Genomic DNA, 22,353 nt, shown 5'->3' with positions numbered 1-22,353 from the left:
TTTTCAAAGACACATATTTACCTTTCAAAGATTAAGTCTGGACCTTTTCTGATTGTCTGTATGTTCCTCAGATTGCTTTACTGGAGGTTTCACATCTACCTCGTGTCTCTAGACCTGCAGTTTACATGGGAGTACATAAAACCAAGTTTCTTTTATCTCATTTGTTTTGGTGGCCAAGATACTAAATTGGTGCACAGAGAGAGTTTTTTTTCTTCTTGTGTGCTAGAAACAAGACCCCCTGTACCTCACCCTCAGGGTTACTTCAACCACTTTTTATTGATTCTTGTCCTTGGGATTCTTTTTCTATGGATTTTATCGTGGAACTACCATCTTCTAAGAACATGAACACTATTTTAGTAATAGTTGATTATCTTACCAAGATGGCTCAGTTTATACCAGCGCTGAAGAAGCTGCAGAACTGCCATGCAAGTTTTCTGCTTACATGTCATGCCTGACAACGTGGTTTCTGTTGGTGGTGTTAGTTTTCGTCTTCATTCTGGAAGAGATTTTGGCCTCCTTGAGGATTGAAGTGAGCTTATTGTCTGTTTCCCATCCAGTCTGATGATCAGATGGAGTGTACCAAACGAAATTTGGAATAGTATTTTTGGTGTTACATGAGCTATCTCCAGAATGATTGGGTTGACTTCCTGCCTATTGCAGAATTTGCTTATAGCAGCTTTCAGCATCACTCTGCTCCGCAGAGTCTTTTTTTGTAAGCCATATTTTCATCCCAATTTTATTCCTAATCTCCCTATATCTTCGCAGGACCTCCTCTTAATAATAAACTGACTAACCTGGATCGCTCATCATTCACAATTTTAAGCTGCATAAAATTCTGAACAATGAGCGTTCAGTCTAAATAGCAGCCGTTCAGTACTGAACGGTCGCGGTGTTAAGTGAATGGAGAGGGGCGGGGGAGTGCGAGGAGAGAAATTTCCTGCAGCCGCCCCGCTGTAAAGCAAGGATCTGTGCTCCTGTGCAAAAGCATGTGAGTGGGTACTAGTGGGGACGAGTGTCGGACATCGTTTGCCCGAGATTCGTCCCGTCTTAATGGGCCCTAATGCTAGAAATCTGACCAATAAGGGGACTAATGCTAGAAGTCTGATCAATAAGGCTGACAAACTAGAAGCAATAATGTCTGAGGAAAACTACGACATAGCAGGAATAACTGAGACCTGGTTGGATGAAAGCTGTGACTGGGTGGTGAACTTACAGGTTTACAGTTTGTTCAGAAGGGAACGTAAAAACTGGAAAGGGGTAGAGGGTTGTCTTTATGTATAATCCTGTTTAAAGCCCACACTATGGGAAGATATATGTGAGGGAAATGAACTTATGGAGTCCCTATGAGTAGAAATGAGAGATGAGCGAATACCAAAATGCTCGGGTGCTCGTTACTAGAGTCGAACTTTTCGTAATGCTCGAGAGCTCGTTTTGAGTAACTAACCCCATTAAAGTCAAGGGAAGGTTCAAGCATTTTTCAAGCTGACCGATGCTCCGCATGGGGGAGGTTGTGTGAAACACCTAAAAACATCAGAAAGTCATGGAAACACCACAGAAACGGATAGGGAATGGCAGAGGCAGCATGCATGGGTGCATCTGAGGCTCCCAGGTCCAACTATTAAGCCAAATTGGGGGCAAGAGCCTGGTGGTCACCCCTCTAACAATTTACTTGGGACAGACCATAAGCAGCACGGCACACGCGCTGACACATCTTAGCTAAGCACCACACTAGCTGCAACCAAGGCCAATCGCCGCCTGCGGGTGATAACATTGCCTCTTCTCCTGGGTTACATGCTGGCATTGCTGTCCAACCCCCCGCACGAGCTTGCATCCTTAGCGCACACAACATTTTCCCTGCACAGCGTTCAGCTGCCCTCATGCCACACGCTCGCTTCATAGCCACATCACCCTCATGTCAATTTCTAACTGCGTCTGCGATGAGGAACCGGAGACACACACTGCAGAGGATTGGCAGGGCCAGACAGCGACCCTCCTTGAAAGTATGGACGATAGCCCACAATGCTGATGAGAATTGATGATAGATTGACGTACGATCATCATTTCGATCCCGTGCCACCTCTGTCACAAAATTGTCAGGAGCCGCAAACGTGGGCATAAAGGGGACTCAGGTGCCAGTACTTCTACACATCCCCACAATGCAGCAGCACATACTAACACCAAAGATTGGTTTGAAGCAGCTGTCGCAAAAGTAGCCACCACAGGTATCCAGTGACCCTGTGAAAGTCTCATGAAATCTATTTCGCTTCCTATGAACGCTCGAATCCAGTATCTCGGATAACTGTGGTAATTTGTAGCATCAGAGATAATACACGCCGACCAACGCTGATCCCCAGACCCCAAGGAGGAGGTGGCATAATAAGCCTGAGAAACCGTGACTGAGGTAGGACCCGCAATGCTCTGAGTGGGAAGCACGTGAGCGGGCCCAGGGTCAGGCTTGGTCCCAGCCTAAACCTGGTTGACCCAAGGTGCCGTGAGTTACATAGCAATGGGAAATCCATGTGTCCCCACACAATCCATTCGGTGTATGTATCAGATAGCTGAACAACGCAATGGGAAAGCCGTGTGCACTCTGCGCCCTACCCAAGTCATTCAGTGTATATGTGCCAGATAGCTAAAACACCGCAATGGGAAATCTTTGTGCACCTACAGTACAGGCGGACCCCCTCCAGCCTTTCTGTAGCAAGAGTATAGGCGGACCCCTCCAGCCTTTCTGTAGCAAGAGTATAGGCGGACCCCTCCAGCCTTTCTGTAGCAAGAGTACAGGCGGACCCCTCCAGCCTTTCTGTAGCAAGGGTACAGGCGGACCCCTCCAGCCTTTCTGTAGCAAGAGTACAGGCGGACCCCTCCAGCCTTTCTGTAGCAAGGGTACAGGCGGACCCCTCCAGCCTTTCTGTAGCAAGGGTACAGGCAGACCCCCTCCAGCCTTTCTGTAGCAAGGGTACAGGCGGACCCCCTCCAGCCTTTCTGTAGCAAGGGTACAGGCGGACCCCCTCCAGCCTTTCTGTAGCAAGGGTACAGGCGGACCCCCTCCAGCCTTTCTGTAGCAAGGGTACAGGCGGACCCCCTCCAGCCTTTCTGTAGCAAGGGTACAGGCGGACCCCCTCCAGCCTTTCTGTAGCAAGGGTACAGGCGGACCCCCTCCAGCCTTTCTGTAGCAAGGGTACAGGCGGACCCCCTCCAGCCTTTCTGTAGCAAGGGTACAGGCGGACCCCCTCCAGCCTTTCTGTAGCAAGGGTACAGGCGGACCCCCTCCAGCCTTTCTGTAGCAAGGGTACAGGCGGACCCCCTCCAGCCTTTCTGTAGCAAGGGTACAGGCGGACCCCCTCCAGCCTTTCTGTAGCAAGGGTACAGGCGGACCCCCTCCAGCCTTTCTGTAGCAAGGGTACAGGCGGACCCCCTCCAGCCTTTCTGTAGCAAGGGTACAGGCGGACCCCCTCCAGCCTTTCTGTAGCAAGGGTACAGGCGGACCCCCTCCAGCCTTTCTGTAGCAAGGGTACAGGCGGACCCCCTCCAGCCTTTCTGTAGCAAGGGTACAGGCGGACCCCCTCCAGCCTTTCTGTAGCAAGGGTACAGGCGGACCCCCTCCAGCCTTTCTGTAGCAAGGGTACAGGCGGACCCCCTCCAGCCTTTCTGTAGCAAGGGTACAGGCGGACCCCCTCCAGCCTTTCTGTAGCAAGGGTACAGGCGGACCCCCTCCAGCCTTTCTGTAGCAAGGGTACAGGCGGACCCCCTCCAGCCTTTCTGTAGCAAGGGTACAGGCGGACCCCCTCCAGCCTTTCTGTAGCAAGGGTACAGGCGGACCCCCTCCAGCCTTTCTGTAGCAAGGGTACAGGCGGACCCCCTCCAGCCTTTCTGTAGCAAGGGTACAGGCGGACCCCCTCCAGCCTTTCTGTAGCAAGGGTACAGGCGGACCCCCTCCAGCCTTTCTGTAGCAAGGGTACAGGCGGACCCCCTCCAGCCTTTCTGTAGCAAGGGTACAGGCGGACCCCCTCCAGCCTTTCTGTAGCAAGTGTATAGGTGAACCCCTCAAACGCCTAAATCAGTTACGATTGCTTTCATCGCTCCAAAGACTGGAGGTTCCACAGGCCAAACATGGTGCAATGACATCCCCTCTCAGGACCTCAGCCTCTGCTCACATCATCAGCAATCGTGGGCATAGGGCAGACTCGGATGCTAGTACAGCTGTGAAGGTCTCATTTATTCAGTTATGCTTCTTTTGATTGGTCCAAACCAGTGTCTCAGATAACTGTGGAAGCATGAGAGCAAATACATGTTGACCAGCGCAGATCCCCAGGCCCAAAGCAGGAGGAGGAGGTGGCATAATAAGCCCAAGAAACCATGACCGAGGTAGGACCCGCAATACTCTGCGTGGGAAGCACATGAGCGGGCCCAGGATCAGGCTTGGTCCCAGTCTCCACCTTGTGTGACCCAAGGTGCCGTGAGTTACATAGCAATGGGAAATCCATGTGTCCCCACACAATTCATTCTGTGTAATTGTCATATAGCTGAAAAACGCAATGGGAAAGCCGTGTGCTAGATAGGTAAAACACCACAATTGCAAGTCTTTGTGCACCCACAGCATAGGTGAGCCCCTGCAACCCAGGGTCAGTATTAAATATGAAGAAATCAGAGTGCCCACACATAGCAGAGTTTCACCCCATCAAGGACCTCAGCCTCTGCCCACACTTCTGCCCAATTCATTCTTTGTATGCGTCAGATAGCTGAACACCGCAATGGGAAAGCCTTCTGCGCCCTACCCAAGTCATTTAGTATATTTGTGCCAGATAGCTAAAACACCGCTATGGGAAATCTTTGTGCACCCACAGTATAGGCGAACCCCTCAAACCTTCCTGTAGCAAGAATATAGGTGAACCCCCTCAAACCTTCCTGTAGCAAGAGCATAGGCGAACCCCTCAAACCTTCCTGTAGCAAGTGTATAGGCGAACCCCTCAAACCTTCCTGTAGCAAGAGTATAGGTGAACCCCTCAAACCTTCCTGTGGCAAGAGTATAGGCGGACCCCTGAAACATTTCTGTAGCAAGTGTATTGGTGGACCCCTGAAACATTTCTGTAGCAAGAGTATAGGCGAACACCTGAAAAAATTTGTTTGCCAAGAGTGTAGGCGAAGGCCGGAAAAATTGATGTACCAAGAGTACAAGTGTACCCCTGAAAAATTGCTTAACCCTGAGGGCAGGTGAAACCCATAACATTTTTTAAAGATACAGCTCATTGCTTAATTTGTAACAGAACCTGAAGGCAGCTCTCCCAAAACATTGGTTTTAACAGAGCCTTTTTGGCCCGCAGAAAAATTGGCGGTTCAGCGTGATGACCTGCTGCTTGAGGAGGAGGAGTAATATCTGAGAGGGATAAACCAAGCTACTTCTCCCCTTTTTTGGGGTGATAGAGGATGCATATTTCTCCTGTTGCAGCTAAAAGAATCTTTAGGATCCGCTGCTTTCCACTGGTGGAGAAGAGAAGTCTGTGGAAGTCTAGCCTTTGTTCATCTTTATGAGTGTAAGCATGTCTGCGCTGTCATTTGACAGGCGGGTACGCTTATCCGTGATGATCCCCGCCCCCCCCCCCAGCAGCACTAAACACCCTCTCTGATAAGACGCTAGTGGCAGGGCAGGCCAGCACCTCCAGGGTGTACAGTGCAAGTTCATGCCATATGTCGCGCTTTGACACCCAATAATTGTATGGAGCAGAGGCATCACGAAGGACAGTGGTACGATCGGCTATGTACTCCCTCACCATCTTTTTACAGTGCTCCCTCCGACTCAGCCTTGACTGGGGAGTGGTGACACAGTCTTGCTGGGGAGCCATAAAACTGGCAAAGGCTTTGGAGAGTGCTCCCCTGCCTGCCTGATCCCCACGCCTCCCCTGCTAGTTGGCCCTCTGAACTGCGTCTTCTGCTGCTAGCGCTGTCAGATGGGAAGTTTAGCATCACTTTTTCCACCAGGTCCCTGTGGTATTGCATCACTCTCGTACCCCTTTCCTCTTCAGGAATGAGAGTGGAAAGGTTCTCCTTATGCCGTGGGTCGAGAAGGATGTGCACCCAGTAATTTGTGTTGGCCAGAATGCATCTAACTCGAGGGTCACGGGAAAGGCAGCCTAACATGAAGTCAGCCATGTGTTCCAGAGTCCCAGTACACAACACATTGCTGTCCTCACTAGGAGTATGACTTTCAGGATTCTCCTCCTCTTCAGCCCAAACACGCTGAATAGATGAGAGGCAAGCAGCATGGGTACCCTCTGCTGTGTGGCCAGCAGTCTCTTCCCCCTCCTCCTCCCCCTCCCTATCCTCCTTCTCCAAAACATGCTGAGATATAGACGTGAGGGTGGTCTGGCTATCAAGCGACATACTGTCATCCTCCATCTCCTGTTCTAATATAAAGCGTCGGCCTTTATGCTTAGCAGCAAACTTCTCAGCAGGCAAAGCAGCGGGATGGTAATGCTAGTGATGGCCGTATCACCGTTCACAATTTGGGTAGACTCCTCAAAGTTTCCGAGGACCTGGCAGATATCTGCCATCCAGGCCTACTCCTTGGTAAAGAATTGAGGAGACTACCACTACGCCGCCCATGTTGGAGTTGGTATTCCACTATTGCTCTACGCTGCTCATACAGCCTGACCAACATGTGCAGCGTAGAATTCCAGCATGTGGGCACGTCGCACAGCAGCCCGTGCTCTGGCAGCTGAAACCGACGTTGCAGTGTCCTGAGGGTGGCAGCATCTGTGGTGGACTTGCGGAAATGTGCACATACGCGGCGCACCTTGCCGAGCAGGTCAGACAAGTGGGAGTAGTTTTTCAGAAACCGCTGAACCACCAGATTGAAGACGTGTGCCAGGCATGGCACGTGTGTGAGGCTGCCAAGCTGCAGAGCCGCCACTAGGTTACGGCCGTTGTCACACACGACCATGCCCGGTTGGAGGCTCAGCGGCAAAAGCCAGAGGTCAGTTTGCTCTGTCAGACTCTGTGACAGCTCGGGGGCCATGTGCCTCTTGTCACCTAAGCTGAGTAGTTTCAGCACAGCTTGCTGACGCTTTCCCACCGCTGTGCTGCCGCGCGCTACCTACTGCTGGTGACGTGCTCACACTTCTTAATTGAGAGGTGGAGGGGGGCTTTGGAGGAAGTGGCATAATACGCCGCAGAAACTATTACCGAGGTAGGACCCACTATCCTTGGTGTGGGTAGCACGTGAGCGGTCCCAGGCTCTGACTTGGTCCCAGCCTCCACCAAGTTCACCCAATGTGCCGTCAGGGAGATATAGTTTCCCTGCCCACCAGTACTTGTCCACGTGTCCATCGTTAAGTGGACCTTCCCAGTAGCCGCGTTGGTGAGGACACTGTTTAAGTTGTGCGAGACGTGCTGGTGTAGGGCGGGGACGGCACACCGGGAAAAATAGTGGCGACTGGGGACCGAGTAGCACTGGACCCCCGCCGCCATCATGTTTTTGAAAGTATCTGTTTCCACAAGCCTGTACGGCAGCATCTCCAGGCTGATTAATTTGGCAATGTGCACGTTTAAAGCTTGTGCATGCGGGTGGGTGGTGTATTTCCACTTTCGCTCCAACGCTTGTGTTAGTGACAGTTGAACGCTGCACTGAGAGACACTGCTGGATGGAGTGGAGGACCATGGACGTTAGGGTGTGGGTGCAGGCTGGGAGGCGCTCGTGCCTGTGTCCTGTGAGGGGGATTGGATCTGTGTGGCAGGTTGTGGCACAGCAGAAGAGGCAGGGACCCGAGAACAGTTCCTGGGAGTCTGCCTGCTCAGAATCTGTCATTTTCATGGTGTGAGGAGGCTGGGAGGAAGGAGGAGCAGCCAGAGGATTCAGAGGTGCAGGCCCTAGGCCGGGAGTAGTGACTGCGTAGAAGACAGGGGGTTCGACACATTGCTGGATGCGTTATCTGCCTCTGGGACAGGACCTGCTCGCACTGCTCTGCATGTAATAAAGGTCTACCACAGGGACCCGCAAATTTTGATATGCAGCTGGGGAGCGTAGAGACTTGGCTCTCTGCTAATCCCTCAGCAGCTGGCTGTGATTCACCCCGCCCAGGACCTTGGCCTGTGCCCACACCCTCACTTGGATGCTGCTTACCCCTACTGCTCATCATGTCGGATTAAGGATAGAGCAGGGCCCAAATAAATTACTCCCCTCTACAGCGCTGAGAACTGGGGCTAATTCACCACACACAGAGACTTGTAGATAGCGGAGGCTCTATGCTGTGACCGGAAAAAATTTAACTGCTGCCTTGCGCTAATACTTAGGGGTAATTTACCGCTCACAGAGACTTGTAGATAAGAGAGGCTGTATGGAGTGGCAGAAAACTATTAACCCAGTGGATAGTGCTGATAACTGCGGCTACCCCCCCCCCCCCCCCCCCCCAGGTAAAGGGTTTTGTGAGACGCTCTGCATCGGAGCTAAAAACTATAAAGCCAGTGGATAGTGCTGATATCTTCAATAAATTTTGTGAAATTTTTCAAAATGTATCTGCACTCTGAGGCCGCTTCATCAGCTCCACTTTCTCATTACTTGATAGGACTTTCTTCTCCTTTAGAAGAGCCTAAATTATTGGTGAAAATGATACAGAAACATACCAGAAACCTCTATTCCAGATTCTGATCGATAATCTCACACTCGGCTATTCTATTACATCCTAAAGCTCTTCTATTATAAGTCTGGAATCACACATGCAGTTTTTGCTGTAGATTTTTGAGCCAAAACCAAGGATGGATTTAAAAAAAATTGTAAACTATAAAGGAGGGGCTTATATGGCTCCTTCCTGCTGGAACCATTTCTGGCTTTAACAAACAAAATTCCTGTAGCTCAACCTTCATCATAAACTATTAAGTGTTTTTGCAGTCTAAAATATATATATAAAATGTGTGTGTGTTACTTTTTGGTTAAAAAAAAATCACAGAATCCTTTTTTAATCCTAACAGAAAATCACTTGGAGGGAAACTTCACATCATTGGTAAATTATAAAGTGGAAGATGAAGATATCCCACCGCTCTCGTTAGAAGAAAATCTCATTACCCTTGATGTGCAATCAGGACTTCACAGTACAGATCTGTACTGTAATCCCAATAATCAGATGGAAACTTCGTTTCACCGGCCACAGATTGTTGTACCAAGTACCAGTTTGGAAACGGGTGAAAGGTTTCAGTGTGGGGAATATGGAAAACAACTTACAAAAGCCTCAAGTCTCGCTACACACAGAGGAAGTCAAACAAGAGAGAAGCCGCACTGCTGCTCAGAATGTGGGAAATGCTTTAGCTATAAATCAATTCTTGTTGCACATGAGAGAAGTCACACAGGAGAGAAGCCGTATTCTTGTGCAGAATGTGGAAAATGTTTTACTCAGAAATCACTTCTTGTTGTTCATGAGAGAACTCACACAGGGGAGAAGCCGTATTTATGTTCAGAATGTGGGAAATGCTTTGCAGAAAAATCAAATCTTGTTACACACCAGAGAAGTCACACAGGAGAGAAGCCGTATTCATGTTCAGAATGTGGGAAATGTTTTATTCAGAAATCAAGTCTTGTAAATCATCAGAGAAGTCACACAGGAGAGAAGCCATATTCATGTTCAGAATGTGGAAAATGTTTCAATCATAAATCAAGTTTTGTTAGGCATGAGAGAAGCCACACAGGGGAGAAGCCATACTCCTGCTCAGAATGTGGGAAATGCTTTAGCTATAAATCAATTCTTGTTGCACATGAGATAAGTCACACAGGAGAGAAGCAATATTCATGTTCAGATTATGTGAAATGCTTATCAGATAAATCAAATCTTTTTAGACATGGTAGAAGCCACTCAGATGAGAAGCCGTATTCATGTGCAGAATGTGGGAAATGTTTTACGGTGAAATCAGCTGTTGTTAAGCATACAAAAATTCACATAGGAGAGAAGCCATATTCATGTCCAGAATGTGGGAAATGTTTTACTGAGAAATCACTTCTTGTTGCTCATGAGAGAATTCACACAGGAGAGAAGCCGTATTCATGTTTAGAATGTGGGAAATGTTTTGCAGAAAAATCAAATCTTGTTTCACATCAGAGAAGTCACACAGGAGAGAAACCATATTTATGTTCAGAATGTGGGAAATGTTTCTCTCATAAATCGAGTCTTGTAAACCATCAGAGCAGTCATACAGAAGAGAAGCCATTTTCATGTTCAGAATGTGGGAAATGTTTCACTCATAAATCAAGTTTTGTTAGGCATGAGAGAAGTCACACGGGGGAGAAGCCATATTCATGTTCAATATGTGGGAAATGTTTTACACATAAATCAGATCTGGTTAAACACGAGAGAAGCCACACCAGAGAGAAGCCATTTTCATGTTCAGAATGTGGGAAATGTTTTTCTGTGAAATCAAGTCTTGTTACACATAAGAAAATTCACACAGGAGAAAAGCCATATTCATGTTCAGAATGTGGGAATTGTTTTATTTACAGAGCAAATCTTAAGCGTCATTATCAGAGAAGTCACACAGGAAAGAAGTAATTCTGATCTTCTAAATATGAAAGTGTTTTTTAAAAAATTAAGCTTTGAAAGTCATCACAGACGTCACACAGAGAAGAATTCAGATTTGTTTTTGAAATATTGGATATATGGTTATTCACAGACATTTCAGCCAGTAAAGGGCTTATTTAATGGACAGAAACCAAATTCTATTTGCCTCATGTCATCTGTGATCAAGATTCATGAAGTAAAAGTATTGTAGATAAGGAAGAAAAGGAGTGCTTTGTTTTTTTTATCAGCAGTGATGCTGAATTGTCACCATGAGCCCTGCTTTTTATTACTGTACTCATAAAGTCACTTACACTGCAGGAAAATATAGAGGGGGAAAAGTAAGGACATCCCATGTGAACTCTTAAAATATATGGACCATCATCATTTGATCTTCACACAATTTTCAAAGTTGTGGTTCGTTTTATTACGGACAAAGCATGACTAATAAATTGCAGAATTGTTCTAAAAATGACTAGCAATGCTAAATATCTATATGTACCGTATATACCGGCGTATAAGACGACTTTTGAACCCCGAAAAATCTGCTCTGCAGTCGGGGGTCGTCTTATGCGCCGGTAATACAAAAAAAAAAAAAGTGTAAAAAAAAAAAATTCATTACTCACCTGCCCCGGCGTTCTGTCGCGCTCCGGCAGGATGTCGCTCGCTCCGGCAGGCTGTCGCTCGCTCCTCGTCCCCGGCGCAGCATAGCTTTCTGAATGCGGGGCTTTAAATCCCCGCTTCCAGAAAGCTAATACACACGCCGGCAGCCATGACAGCATTGAATGGCTGTGATTGGCTGAAGGCGCACGTGTTAGCAATCACACCCATTCAATGATGTCATTGAATAGTGTGATTGGCTGAAGCCACGTGTGCTTTAGCCAATCACAGCCATTCAATGATGTCATGGCTGCCGGCGTGTGTATTAGCTTTCTGGAAGCGGGGATTTCAAGCCCCGCATTCAGAAAGCTATGCTGCGCCGGGGACGAGGAGCGAGCGACATCCTGCCGGAGCGAGCGACATCCTGCCGGAGCGCGACAGAACACCGGGGGAGGTGAGTAATGAATTTTTTTTTTTTTTCTCCACTGTATACCGGCGTATAAGGTGACAGTTGGGGGGTCGTCTTATACGCCCCGTCGCCTTATACGCCGGTATATACGGTATGCAAAATATACATAAAAAGAGGTTACAATGGAGATGAGGTTTATAGGCACACACAACAGGCAGTATTTTAAAATATAGCAAGGAGAAAATAAAGAAAGATACCAGATTTTGGATATTCGCCAAGGCTCTGATTCATGTGGAGTCACTGAAGCAAATGGGAAAGCCTTACGTAGTAGCATATCTCCGAAGTCTGGCAACTGGGTCTCTGTGAGCCCCTGGTTCTTAAAGGTTTCCCCAGAACACCCCTCTCCTGCCCTCTCTGAGGTTATTCAGGGAAGGGTGGGGGTAGAGGCGTAGTTAACTGGAAAAATGATAAATCCTCATATTGGCAATATCTCTACAGAAGGTTCTCCGATCGGGAATATATGCCCGGCTTATTCCTGGTCATCTATTCATCGACACCAAACATGGCATGTAAATTATAACCAGGTATGCGGATACGCCACTTGGATGTATTCCAGGGCCAGTGGTATCAGTGATATTATCATATGTGTATTTCTCAATGTATTGAACATCATGCTTATGGCTCCACCCAAAACTGCACCTGCTTTCCAGGCCCAGTGAGTGTAAGCAAAGTGTACCTTCTCATCAGATGTATCAGGTTTATACAACATGTGAGAAGGGATATGCTGATAAGGAAATTCATCAGTTTTCCAAACCCAGCCAATGAGCCACCAGAATGTATGTATGTATGTGCCACTTGAGCAGACTTTGGTCATTTCCAGAAGCATAGAAGACAAATTAAACAAGAAGAAATTAAGAAAAAGTCAGAAACAGACTCTTGTAGCCACCCCACCATAACTTGTAATATCCCCACCCCAAGGAGGGAAAATCCAAGGTGGGAGTGAGGTGGCTTAGAGGAGAGGGAGGGGCTATGACACATGCACCTCATCCACAGCCAAGGAGGGAGCATCTGAGGAAGGCAGTCATGTGCTTTGGTTGTGGAGGGAGGGGGCACATGAAGTGAGATTATTCGTCCCAGAGAAGTCAGACATACATGCAGATGTTTGGCCCAAGCTCCCCCCCCCCCCCCCCCATTCAGGCTAGTAAATTGGCAGCCCCACTTTGTTTGTTCTGCCTACACCAGGACCACATGCTAGTGTTGAATTGATGCTTCCCTATGGGAACAAACAAAGATTCATGATTGATATGGGGGCTGGCCGATTGATAATACGGAAACAGGATATACATTCCAGAGGTGTTATGGGTTAAAGGAAAAACGGATGTGGGTTTGTTAAGAGCCTGCCACCAATGACTGAACTTCAGATCCATTTGTCTAAGTTTCTGTTAAGGGCATAGTCACTAGTGACTTATACTTATTAATTTTACCTGATCCGGCGTACTTCTTTAGACAGGTTTCACAACCGTAATCGCATTCAGACCCTGATAGTCGATGCAGGGTCGAAGCGAACCGTCCTTCTTTTTAACAAAGAAAAATCCATCCCTGGCAGGGGAGACTGATTTATGGATGAACCCTTTATCCAGGTTGTCCTTAGCATACTTGGCCATGGCCTGGGTCCTGGGTAGAGACGGAGGAATATACTCTGCCCTGAGGGGATATGGAACCATGCACAAGCTTAATGGGACAGTCGTAGGCACGATGTGGAGGCAGACATTCACCCTCTTTCTTATCAAATATTTTCACAAACTCATGATAAGGCTTTTGAAGGTTCTGAGGCACTATAACCTGGGGAACTGGACAAATTAGATGCAAGCACTTAACATAGCAGGCGGTACCCCAACTTAAAACCTCACCCGTGCTCCAGTCCAGGGTAGGGTTGTGTAAATTGAGCCATAGCAAACCCAGAAGTAAAGGGCTGGTTGCCCCTGGAAGGGCCAGGAGGGAAATCTCATAATGAAGGGTGCCTTTCCTAAGCTCCAACGGCTCCATGACAAATTGGACAGTCTCCGAAAGAAAACTCCCATTGACCGTGGTCACCACAAGGGATCTCTCGAGGCGCCAGGCAGAAATCGGGTGGCAATCCACCAAGGCTTGTTGTATGAAGTTCCCAGCTGTGCCAGAATCCAGGAAGGCCAGCACGGAGACTTGGGCACTGGCAAGAGTCAAGGTTACTAGTAAGTTCAGCCTTGGAGCAGAGTAATCCTCACCTAGGATAGCTCCTCTTACTGATCCAAGGTGGAGGAGTTTCCTGGTTTGTGGGAACAAGCGTGAACCTGATGACCTGGTATTTCACAATACATACACAGATTCCTTACATGCCTGTGTGTGTGTTCCTCCTCAGAAAGCCAGAGCTATTCCGCCTGCATGGTCTCAGGGTTGCTTAAGAGAGAGGAGGTCATGGGAAGAGTCAATGGTATCTGGAATCTTGGAGCTAGGAGATGCGATCTCCTCTCTTGCGTAATCTCCTGGATCTCTCCTGAAACTGCAGGTTAGTTCTTGTGGCCAGGGAAATCAAGGCGTCCAGAGAAGTCAGAACTTCGCTACCAGCTAATTCATCCTTGATGCTAGACCCTCCCAAAATGCTGCTACCCCAGCTTCATTGTTCCACCCCAGATCTGAAGCTATGATGCAAAACTGGATAGCGTATTGGCCACTGTAAGGTTATGCTGGCGGAGGCTTAGGAGAACAGAGGCAGCTGAGGATGCATGACTGGGTTCGTCCAAAACCCTCCAGAAGGTCTGCATGAACAGACCAAGATCATTAACTGGTGGGTCATTCTGTTCTCAGAAAGGATTGATCCATGCCAGGGCCTGACTAGCGAGGTGGGACATCATAAAAGCAATTTTTACACGATCCGAGAGGAACAGGTATGATGAGCTCAAAATGTAATGTACACTGGTTTATGAAACCCCAGCATTGTCTGGGGTCCCACTCATAGCGTGGTGGCGCAGCATAGCTGCGCAGCCAGACGAGGTCCAGTCCCAAAAGCGGATACTGCTAGTGGGGCTGTTACATCATGTATCGCAACTGCAGAGGGCTGCGGTACCGCTGCAGCGGAAGGGATGCTGCTTAGGTGGGTAGTCATATTGCAAAGCTATGCCAGGACTTACTCATAGCCCTCCCGTTGCTGAACCATCTCCCGAAACAATTCAGGAAGTCCTCCATGGTTAAAGTCAGTGGGATCCATGGCTGCAGAGTACTGTTAGGGAAGTAGATCCACTATGTCAACCTACCCGATATGTGATGACCTGATCTGACAAGATCGACAGCTGATCCTCTAGCTTGCAGAGATGAGATACCAGATGACTGTGGCCCAGTCTGGGAATGCATACTAGGGAAGGTACCTAGCCCTGAACTAGTAGACAGGAGAGGGAAGACCTTGCCTGTAAGCAGGGCTGTCATCCTGATAAGAACAACCCTGCGGTCTTCCTCTAGACACTGCCTGACTCTGACAGGAGAGAACATCTATGTGACAAAAGACAGACCAGGACTAGAAGGTATCAAGAGACTGGCGAAGAGACAGGCTTGCAAGGAAACAGAGGAACAGGTGCAAAGTATATACAGAGGAGTACAAAAACAGATTGGATGGCAAAGCACAAGACACAGAATGCAAATAGGATACTTCCACAAACAAGAGCAAACTGGGAGCCAGAGAGTTGGACTTCAGACACTCTGCAGCAATTGTGGGGCGTCCCAGCTCAGCTATATAGGAAGGAGATTGACAAAGAGCCTATAGCTGAGTAGAGAAACTCTGGAGGAATTAACCTTATCACTGCTGGAACTAGGTTTTTCAGCAACAGACTGTGCACCACAGCACATACTAATGTTCTCACATGGGCTCTTGTGGTGTTTTCGCTTTTGGAAGAACTGCTTCAAACTATCGAGCAGATGGTATAACACTCCTGAGCGCTTATTGTGGTGACCTCAAAGGGTCCTACTTAATGGTGACACTGTTTTGAGGTAGGTCAGACACTCTTCTGGACCATAAATGATTAATCATAGGTTCCTGCCCAGTAACAGGATTAGGCGCAATCTGCCTAGCAACCAGCCTATTTTCATTAGCCAGCAGTCCTGATTCTCATTGGCCAGTCTCCACTAAGAGAAGAATTTTAGGATTAGAGAGCAGACAGTTGGGTGACAAAGGAGAAGGAGCCTGTGATTGGAGGAGAGAGCAATGGGAAAGTCCCGCATGGGAAGTCAGTTAAATAGTCCGTTCGACGAGTCTAATTAGCCAGTGGATTGAGCGCAGAGCAGATGTGTGTGATGAGAGTTAGTGAGAGCAGCAAAGAGGGGAAGATGGTGAGTGTAGACATAGCAAGAAGTGAACAGTACAGAAATCCTGCCGGAGAGCAGTTGTGAGGAAGGAAGTGGAGGAGCCTGTAACCGAGAGGTAAAGCCCCAAAGAGCCTGAGGCCAGGTATAGTCACCTGAGGTGAGTGAGTCAGTGCAACGTCAAGCGCCTAGTTCTGACAGAAGTATTACTGTAGAAGCCAGCACCATAGTCAATACTACCACAGAAAACCTGTTTAACAAAGGCTGTCATCTCACAGCCAGATATCCCCAAGTCATCCTGTCACCTCACAGCCAGATATCCCCAAGTCATCCTGTCACCTCACAGCTATATATCCCCAAGTCATCCTGTCACCTCACTGCTATATATCCCCAAGTCATCCTGTCACCTCACTGCATTTGTTTAAGACATCTGTGTAACTCCTGTATGACAGTGAAGAAAGCCTTTGTGCTGCAAATTAAAAAAAAGGAGAAACATTTAAAAACCATGTAAAGTGTTCACATCTCGGTTACCTTACTAGCACTCTCAGTTTCTGCATGATCCCGTCACTACTAACTATTGTGCTGTATAGTACTGGCGTCACGACAATTACATCACAAGTCATCATTAGCCATTTACTCCACTAAAGACGCTGCTATTTGTGAACTACTGGTAATAGCCGCTGTGACAAAGGTTTAGCTTCCTCCTCTCGCCAGTCACGTCCCATTCTTTAGTTTGGGAAGATTATTTTATTGCCATGAATGTATGTAGTCCTATAGCTTGATTTTGTCATACTTGTAAGCCATCCTATTTCAGTACATTTTTGTAACACCCACTCTTATCTGTTATAGAGGATGACGAGGGGCAGTTCACGCTAGAGCTTGCCACCTTGCAATACAATTCAGATCTGTGTTGTCTGAATTATTGTTAAGGGTGTGGTCGTATGGGACTCCTAATTATTCATTTTACCTGATCTGTTGACTTCTTTAACAATATCTTGTGTAGACAACTAAAGATGCTTTCTGTACAGAACCCTAATTCCTCATTACTGGATTTTAAAGACTTCGCCATATAGGTATCAAGTAAAGAGGCCCAAAGTGTTACCGAAGACTCTAGAGAAACAGCCTTCAATATTTTAGGGGACAGACGAGTCCCACCTACAAAGAGCATATTTGTATTACAAGTAGGACATAGGGTGGTCATGGATCAAACCCAATGGAGAAAAAAGTTATCCACAGAAAATAAAGCTTCAGTAGTTTCTGGTAAAGGAAAAGGCCCAGGCCTGAGGATCTTTCTGCAATCTAGAAATAACCATCTCGACCTTATGAGACTGATCTCCCGAGATTATGGGTCACAGTTTTAAAATATAATTTACAGGACTCTTTAAATGACACAAACTCCTGCCTTTTTCCAGAAAAAAGATCGGGTAACTCGGGTTTAGGTTCTTTTACTGATTTCGTTTAGACCAGACACTGCCACTTGACCTCAGTGACCTTAACAGCCAGTACTCTAAGCTGGTTAGATAATCTGTCTATGGGATGCATAGAAAAAAACTAAATAATATCCTACAGAGAAAATGTATTGGCTGATTATTATGTCTTGTCTGACCAGAATGTACCCAAACCGGTCTCCTGAACAGTTCCCGGGCTATGTTTACACAATTGATCTGATTCCAACAACCATCAGATGAAGACTGAGAATAATCAGCACAGGTCCACAGCCAAGACAGGAAGACAAATTAAGATTATTATTATTATTTCTTGGGTACTGCACTCATACAAGATGGAGCCCAAATCACACCATTCACAACCTAGCATGCCCCAACACACTTCACTGCCAACACTAACAGGTAGATCAGCCACCTTGGTTTCCAGCAGCTCACACACAACACAGTTTGGGGTTTTGAATCACCTAAAACTTTCAAGGATGACTAATAAAGTTTTAAGCTTTATTCTAAAAAGGATTAACAGTGCTTAGATAAAATATACATAATGAGAGATTTACAGGAGGAGTGAGTGTACCAATACACACAAACTGTATGGAAACAGAAAGGAATAAAATAGAACATGCCAGTCTATGCAGTTGTCACACATAGTCCGGGGGTGAGGAACGTGTGGAATGGGGGACAGACCGGCACTTAGATGTTACTCTTGGGTTTAACCATTTCGAAAAGGGAACCCCTTTGTTCTTTAAGTCACATCTCGGCTGTCCTTCCTCTTGACATGATATGCGACAGATGATTAGCTAAGTAGAAGTGTAATTCTGTAGGTTCTGGAGACCGCAAAGGAACAGGAGTAAATGCACTGCAATCACGGTACTCAAATATAACCGCTGCTGGGCTGGGTCCTTTGGATGATCCATAATCCCCGTTATTAGTTTTTTTCTTTGTTCCATCTCAGTGGAGGGAAATTACAGTCAGGAAGTCTGGAGGATGCGTATTGAAGGTGCAGGGAGACAATGGGATCTTCTGCAAGTGGCTAATTCAATCAAAGCCCCTCCAGTGTAGGTTTGAAAAGCAGTTGAATGAATATTAATAAGCTCTGCTTGGCAGGAAATGCACTTAAACATCTGCCTACATCCACTAACTGTTTCCCAGACCAGAAAGGTGGCAGATTGACATGCAGCCATGAGAGACGATCTACCAATATCATTTAATTACAGGAGGAACATTTTATTTGCCTACACCAAGCCAAGATTGAGAAGGCTCATAGGTGTCAGAATGATAGATCTCCCACAAATGACCCCATTTAAAAAAACTACACCCCTTAATGTATTTACTGAGGGGAGGGGGGGGGGGCAGGAGGATTTTGATGACAGTTTTTTTTAGGAGTTAATGCAATTTAGGGGAGAAAAAAAATAAAATTTCATTTATTTGCAAATATGTAATTTTAAAGATTGTTTTTTCTATAATTCAAATGAAAATGAGAATTTGCACCTCAAAATGGATCCCCCTGTTTGTCCCGTGTTCGGAAACATACCCATTGTGGCCCTAATCTTTTGTCTAGATGCACAACGGGGCCCAAATCAAAGGAGCAGCCGGTGGCTTTCAGAACAGACATTTAGCATGAAGGTAATTTAGGCCCCATTGCCCACTTGTAAAGCCCTTGAGCGGCCAAAACCATAGAGAACCCCCACAAATGATAGTTTGAAAACTAGACCCCTTAACAAATTCCTCTAGGGGTGTACTGTGTGTTTTTACCCCAGTTTTTGAATGAATCAAAACAAAGCAGAAGGAAAAAAATTATGATTTTTGTTTTTTTGGCAATTGTATCCTTTTAACGTTTTTTTTGTACAGCTCACATGTGAATGAAGACTTTCACCCAAAAATGGATCCTCCTGTTTGTCCTGTGTTCAGAAACATACCCATTGTGACCCCAATCTACTTACAGGACACATGGCAAGGCCTGTAATGCAGGGAACACCCGTTGGCTTTGAGGGCACAACGGAATAAATTCCAGGCCCCATTGCTCATTTGTAGAGCCATCAAGCTGCCAAAAGATAGAACGGCCCCCACAAGTGAATCTATTTTGAAATCTGGACCCCTTAGCCCATTTATCTAGGTCTGTACTGAGCATTTTGACCCCACAGTTTTTTGCAAAAATTATAAAGCCGATGAAAAATACATAAAATTTAATTTTTTTTCCCCATAAATATGTCACTTTTATGACGGTTTTCTTTGTTTCAAGCAGAAAAAATTGGAAAGACGCACCCCAACTTTTATAGCATTAGTTCTACTGTGTTCAGCAATACCCCCACTGTTGCCCCAATCTGCTTACAGGGCACAGGGCTAGGCTTGTAATGGAGGGAACACCCTTTGACTTTTAGAACACAACTGCATAAATTCCAGGCCCCTGTTGTGTGGGTGTGAGGCACTATGCTGGGGTTTCGGGTTTTCTATGCATTATACTCTGGTGGGAGTGGTTTTTGGAGTGTTGCTGTGGGGGCGCACCTGGGGTTATTGGGGAGGGTTTGTATTTCCTTCTCACATTGGCTCTGTGCGGTTCAATTATTTTAGCAGTCTCCTTCTGGTAGTGAATCAGATGATGGTTGGGAAAAGGACGCCTGTCTTGACCTCCTGCAGATCTTTCAAATTCCCCACTTATGCAAGAATCCCGGGCTGAGGTTCATTCCATTCTTGAGGGTATCAAACACGGCCATAGACTTATACTCCCAAATTCTTCAGTGAAGTTGAGTGTAATAATGTTGCCATCCAGTAGGTGGTGCTGCAGAGCTAGTGTTTCCATCTCCTTCCATGTGCAGTTCAAGTAAAGATAAGAGACATCATAAAACTGTCACATTCCTCAGCTCAGTGGACTGATTAAGCATCTGTGTCTTTGGTTAGATTGGTGTTTGTTTAAGTCTCAAATTTCTGTGTGGACATTTATTTAGATCAAGAGGAGCGAGCCAACCAACCCCCCCCCCCCCCGGGTGTACCCCCTCACCCGCCCCCCGGGGTGTCCACCCCCTCACCCCATCTGTATGTTGTTACAGCACTCTGCCCCCCTGAGCGCCAGGTGGGGTGCCCTGATCTTCCCGCACCCCACTGTCCCTGCCTACTTGCCTCGGCCCTGGCTAACCCCAGGCGGACAACTGGGCGGCGGTCCCTACTCTGGCTAGGGACCTGGCGACTGACAAGATGGATCTAACTAATAAGGGGACAGAGTGCCGACAGAAGAGGCAGATGGAAAAGACCAACAGACAAAGACTGAGCTAAAGACAGGCTGGAGGAAGCTGACAGGCAAACTAGGAGCTGCTGAGACAGGCTGCAGACAGACTAACTAGACGCAGGCAGAACCAATAACTGGCAGTGAGCTCAGGTCACTGCCAACCTTATAACTAAAAGACTCCGCCCAGGGGGCGGAGAGTGGGAGGAGCCAGCCCCCCCACTACTGCACAAGAGAGGTGGAGGAGTGCGGGCGGCGCCCTACGGGCGGACACGCCCACGCCGCCGCACACCAGCCGCTCCACGTTGCCAGCCGCTGAAGGGGTTAAAGGAGAGGGGCAAACCAGATGTATTACCTCTTCACAACCCCAAGCAGCAGATCCTGCGCTGACTGTGGCCTGCGCCCGTGACTTACCTCCCTCCGTAACAACTAACCTGTCCCAGCATTAGGAGGCGCTCACCTCCCCAACTCAAACAGATAAACCGACCATCTGACTCGCTGCAGTCCGAGAGAATAACCTGACCCATGAATCACCCAGGAGGCCATCACTCCGGGGTTCATCCTCTCCCAGCAGAGCGACACTGATAACGGGCAGAAGGGGAAAGCCTTCCAAACCCTCAAATGTGGAGGGGAGCCCCAAAACTGCTCACTGTCATGTGACACCAGGGGCGGAGCTTAACTGCGGAGAGTGAAAGTGGTGACTGATGGACCTGTGATGATGTCATTGTCATGTGACACGAGGAGCTGGGCTGGGAAGAGCTGGAGCATGAATCAGCCAACCCAAATAACCAATCACCGGGAATGAGTAAATCTAAACAACCAATCAGATTATGAATGATGTGGATTTGCGGAGTAATATAGATATATGCGAGTGGGAAGTTGTGACTGAAGGACCTGCGATGATGTCACTGTCGATTGGTTGTGGCTAAAGCTCGTGTGAGGATGTTTTACTGGTGACGTCATCACAGGTCCTTCAACCATCACAGCCTAAGAGTTGGTCATATGGGTGTGATGTCATCACAGGTCCTTTAGCTCCCTTGGAAATAGCTCCTTCAGCTGTCTGGTTCTCTCTGTTATCAGCCAGCAGGTGACTTCTGGCTTTCTGTGGTAAGATGGGAGTAGCAGATGATTTCTGTGCTGGCCTCCTCATGAGGAGTCTGCTGGCGGTTCTGCAGGTCACTAAATGCCTCCCAGTTGGAATCTGCAGTATTTGGCGCTCAGGTTCGCACTTCATACGGAGCAGATTTTGTAGTCGGTGAAGGTGTGGATCTAGCCGATGACAGCGGGTGACCCCCAGCGCAGCTCCGAGGCTCGGCCATGACTGTGGTACCGCAGACTGAGGGCTGTTCACACGGGGTTAGTGTATGCCCAATAATACACAGCGAACTCACAAACCGGAACTCTGCGTATCCCCAGCATAGCCGCCCCTGGCTGCGCTCTCTGCGCCTCCATCCCTGGCTGCGGTCTTGGCGCTCTCCGTTCCTGGCTGCGGTCTCCGCGCTCTCTGTTTCTGGCTGTGGTCTCCGCGCTCTCCATCCCTGGCTGCGGTCTCCGCACTCTCCGTTCCTGGCTGCGGTCTCCGCACTCTCCGTTCCTGGCTGCGGTCTCCGCACTCTCCGTTCCTGGCTGCGGTCTCCGCGCTCTCCGTTCCTGGCTGCGGTCTCCGCGCTCTCCATCCCTGGCTGCGGTCTCCGCACTCTCCGTTCCTGGCTGCGGTCTTTGTCCCGGGCTGTGGTCTCCGCTCTCTCCGCCCCGGGCTGCGGTCTCCGCTCTTTCCGCTCTCTCCGTCCCTGGCTGCGGTCTCCGCCTCAGGCTGCG

The 22,353-nt window shown here is 47.9% G+C and overlaps 1 protein-coding gene across 1 annotated transcript in view; it reads left to right on the top strand.

The window, feature by feature from the left end:
* Positions 1-10,708, top strand: part of LOC136627298 (zinc finger protein 585A-like) — a 104,443-nt gene extending 93,735 nt beyond the window's left edge. Inside the window, exon 10 of the mRNA XM_066602288.1 lies at positions 9,248-10,708. Within this exon, the coding sequence (XP_066458385.1) occupies positions 9,248-10,529 (1,282 nt within the window). The 3' untranslated portion in view covers positions 10,530-10,708. The remainder of the gene's footprint in view (positions 1-9,247) is intronic.
* The last annotated feature ends 11,645 nt before the right edge of the window (positions 10,709-22,353 follow it).

The sequence above is a fragment of the Eleutherodactylus coqui genome, chromosome 5, assembly GCF_035609145.1.
Source record: "Eleutherodactylus coqui strain aEleCoq1 chromosome 5, aEleCoq1.hap1, whole genome shotgun sequence".
In the NCBI taxonomy this organism is placed as follows: domain Eukaryota; kingdom Metazoa; phylum Chordata; class Amphibia; order Anura; family Eleutherodactylidae; genus Eleutherodactylus; species Eleutherodactylus coqui.
Note: the sequence above shows the minus strand (reverse complement) of the source record. Positions and strands in the feature narration are given on the sequence as shown.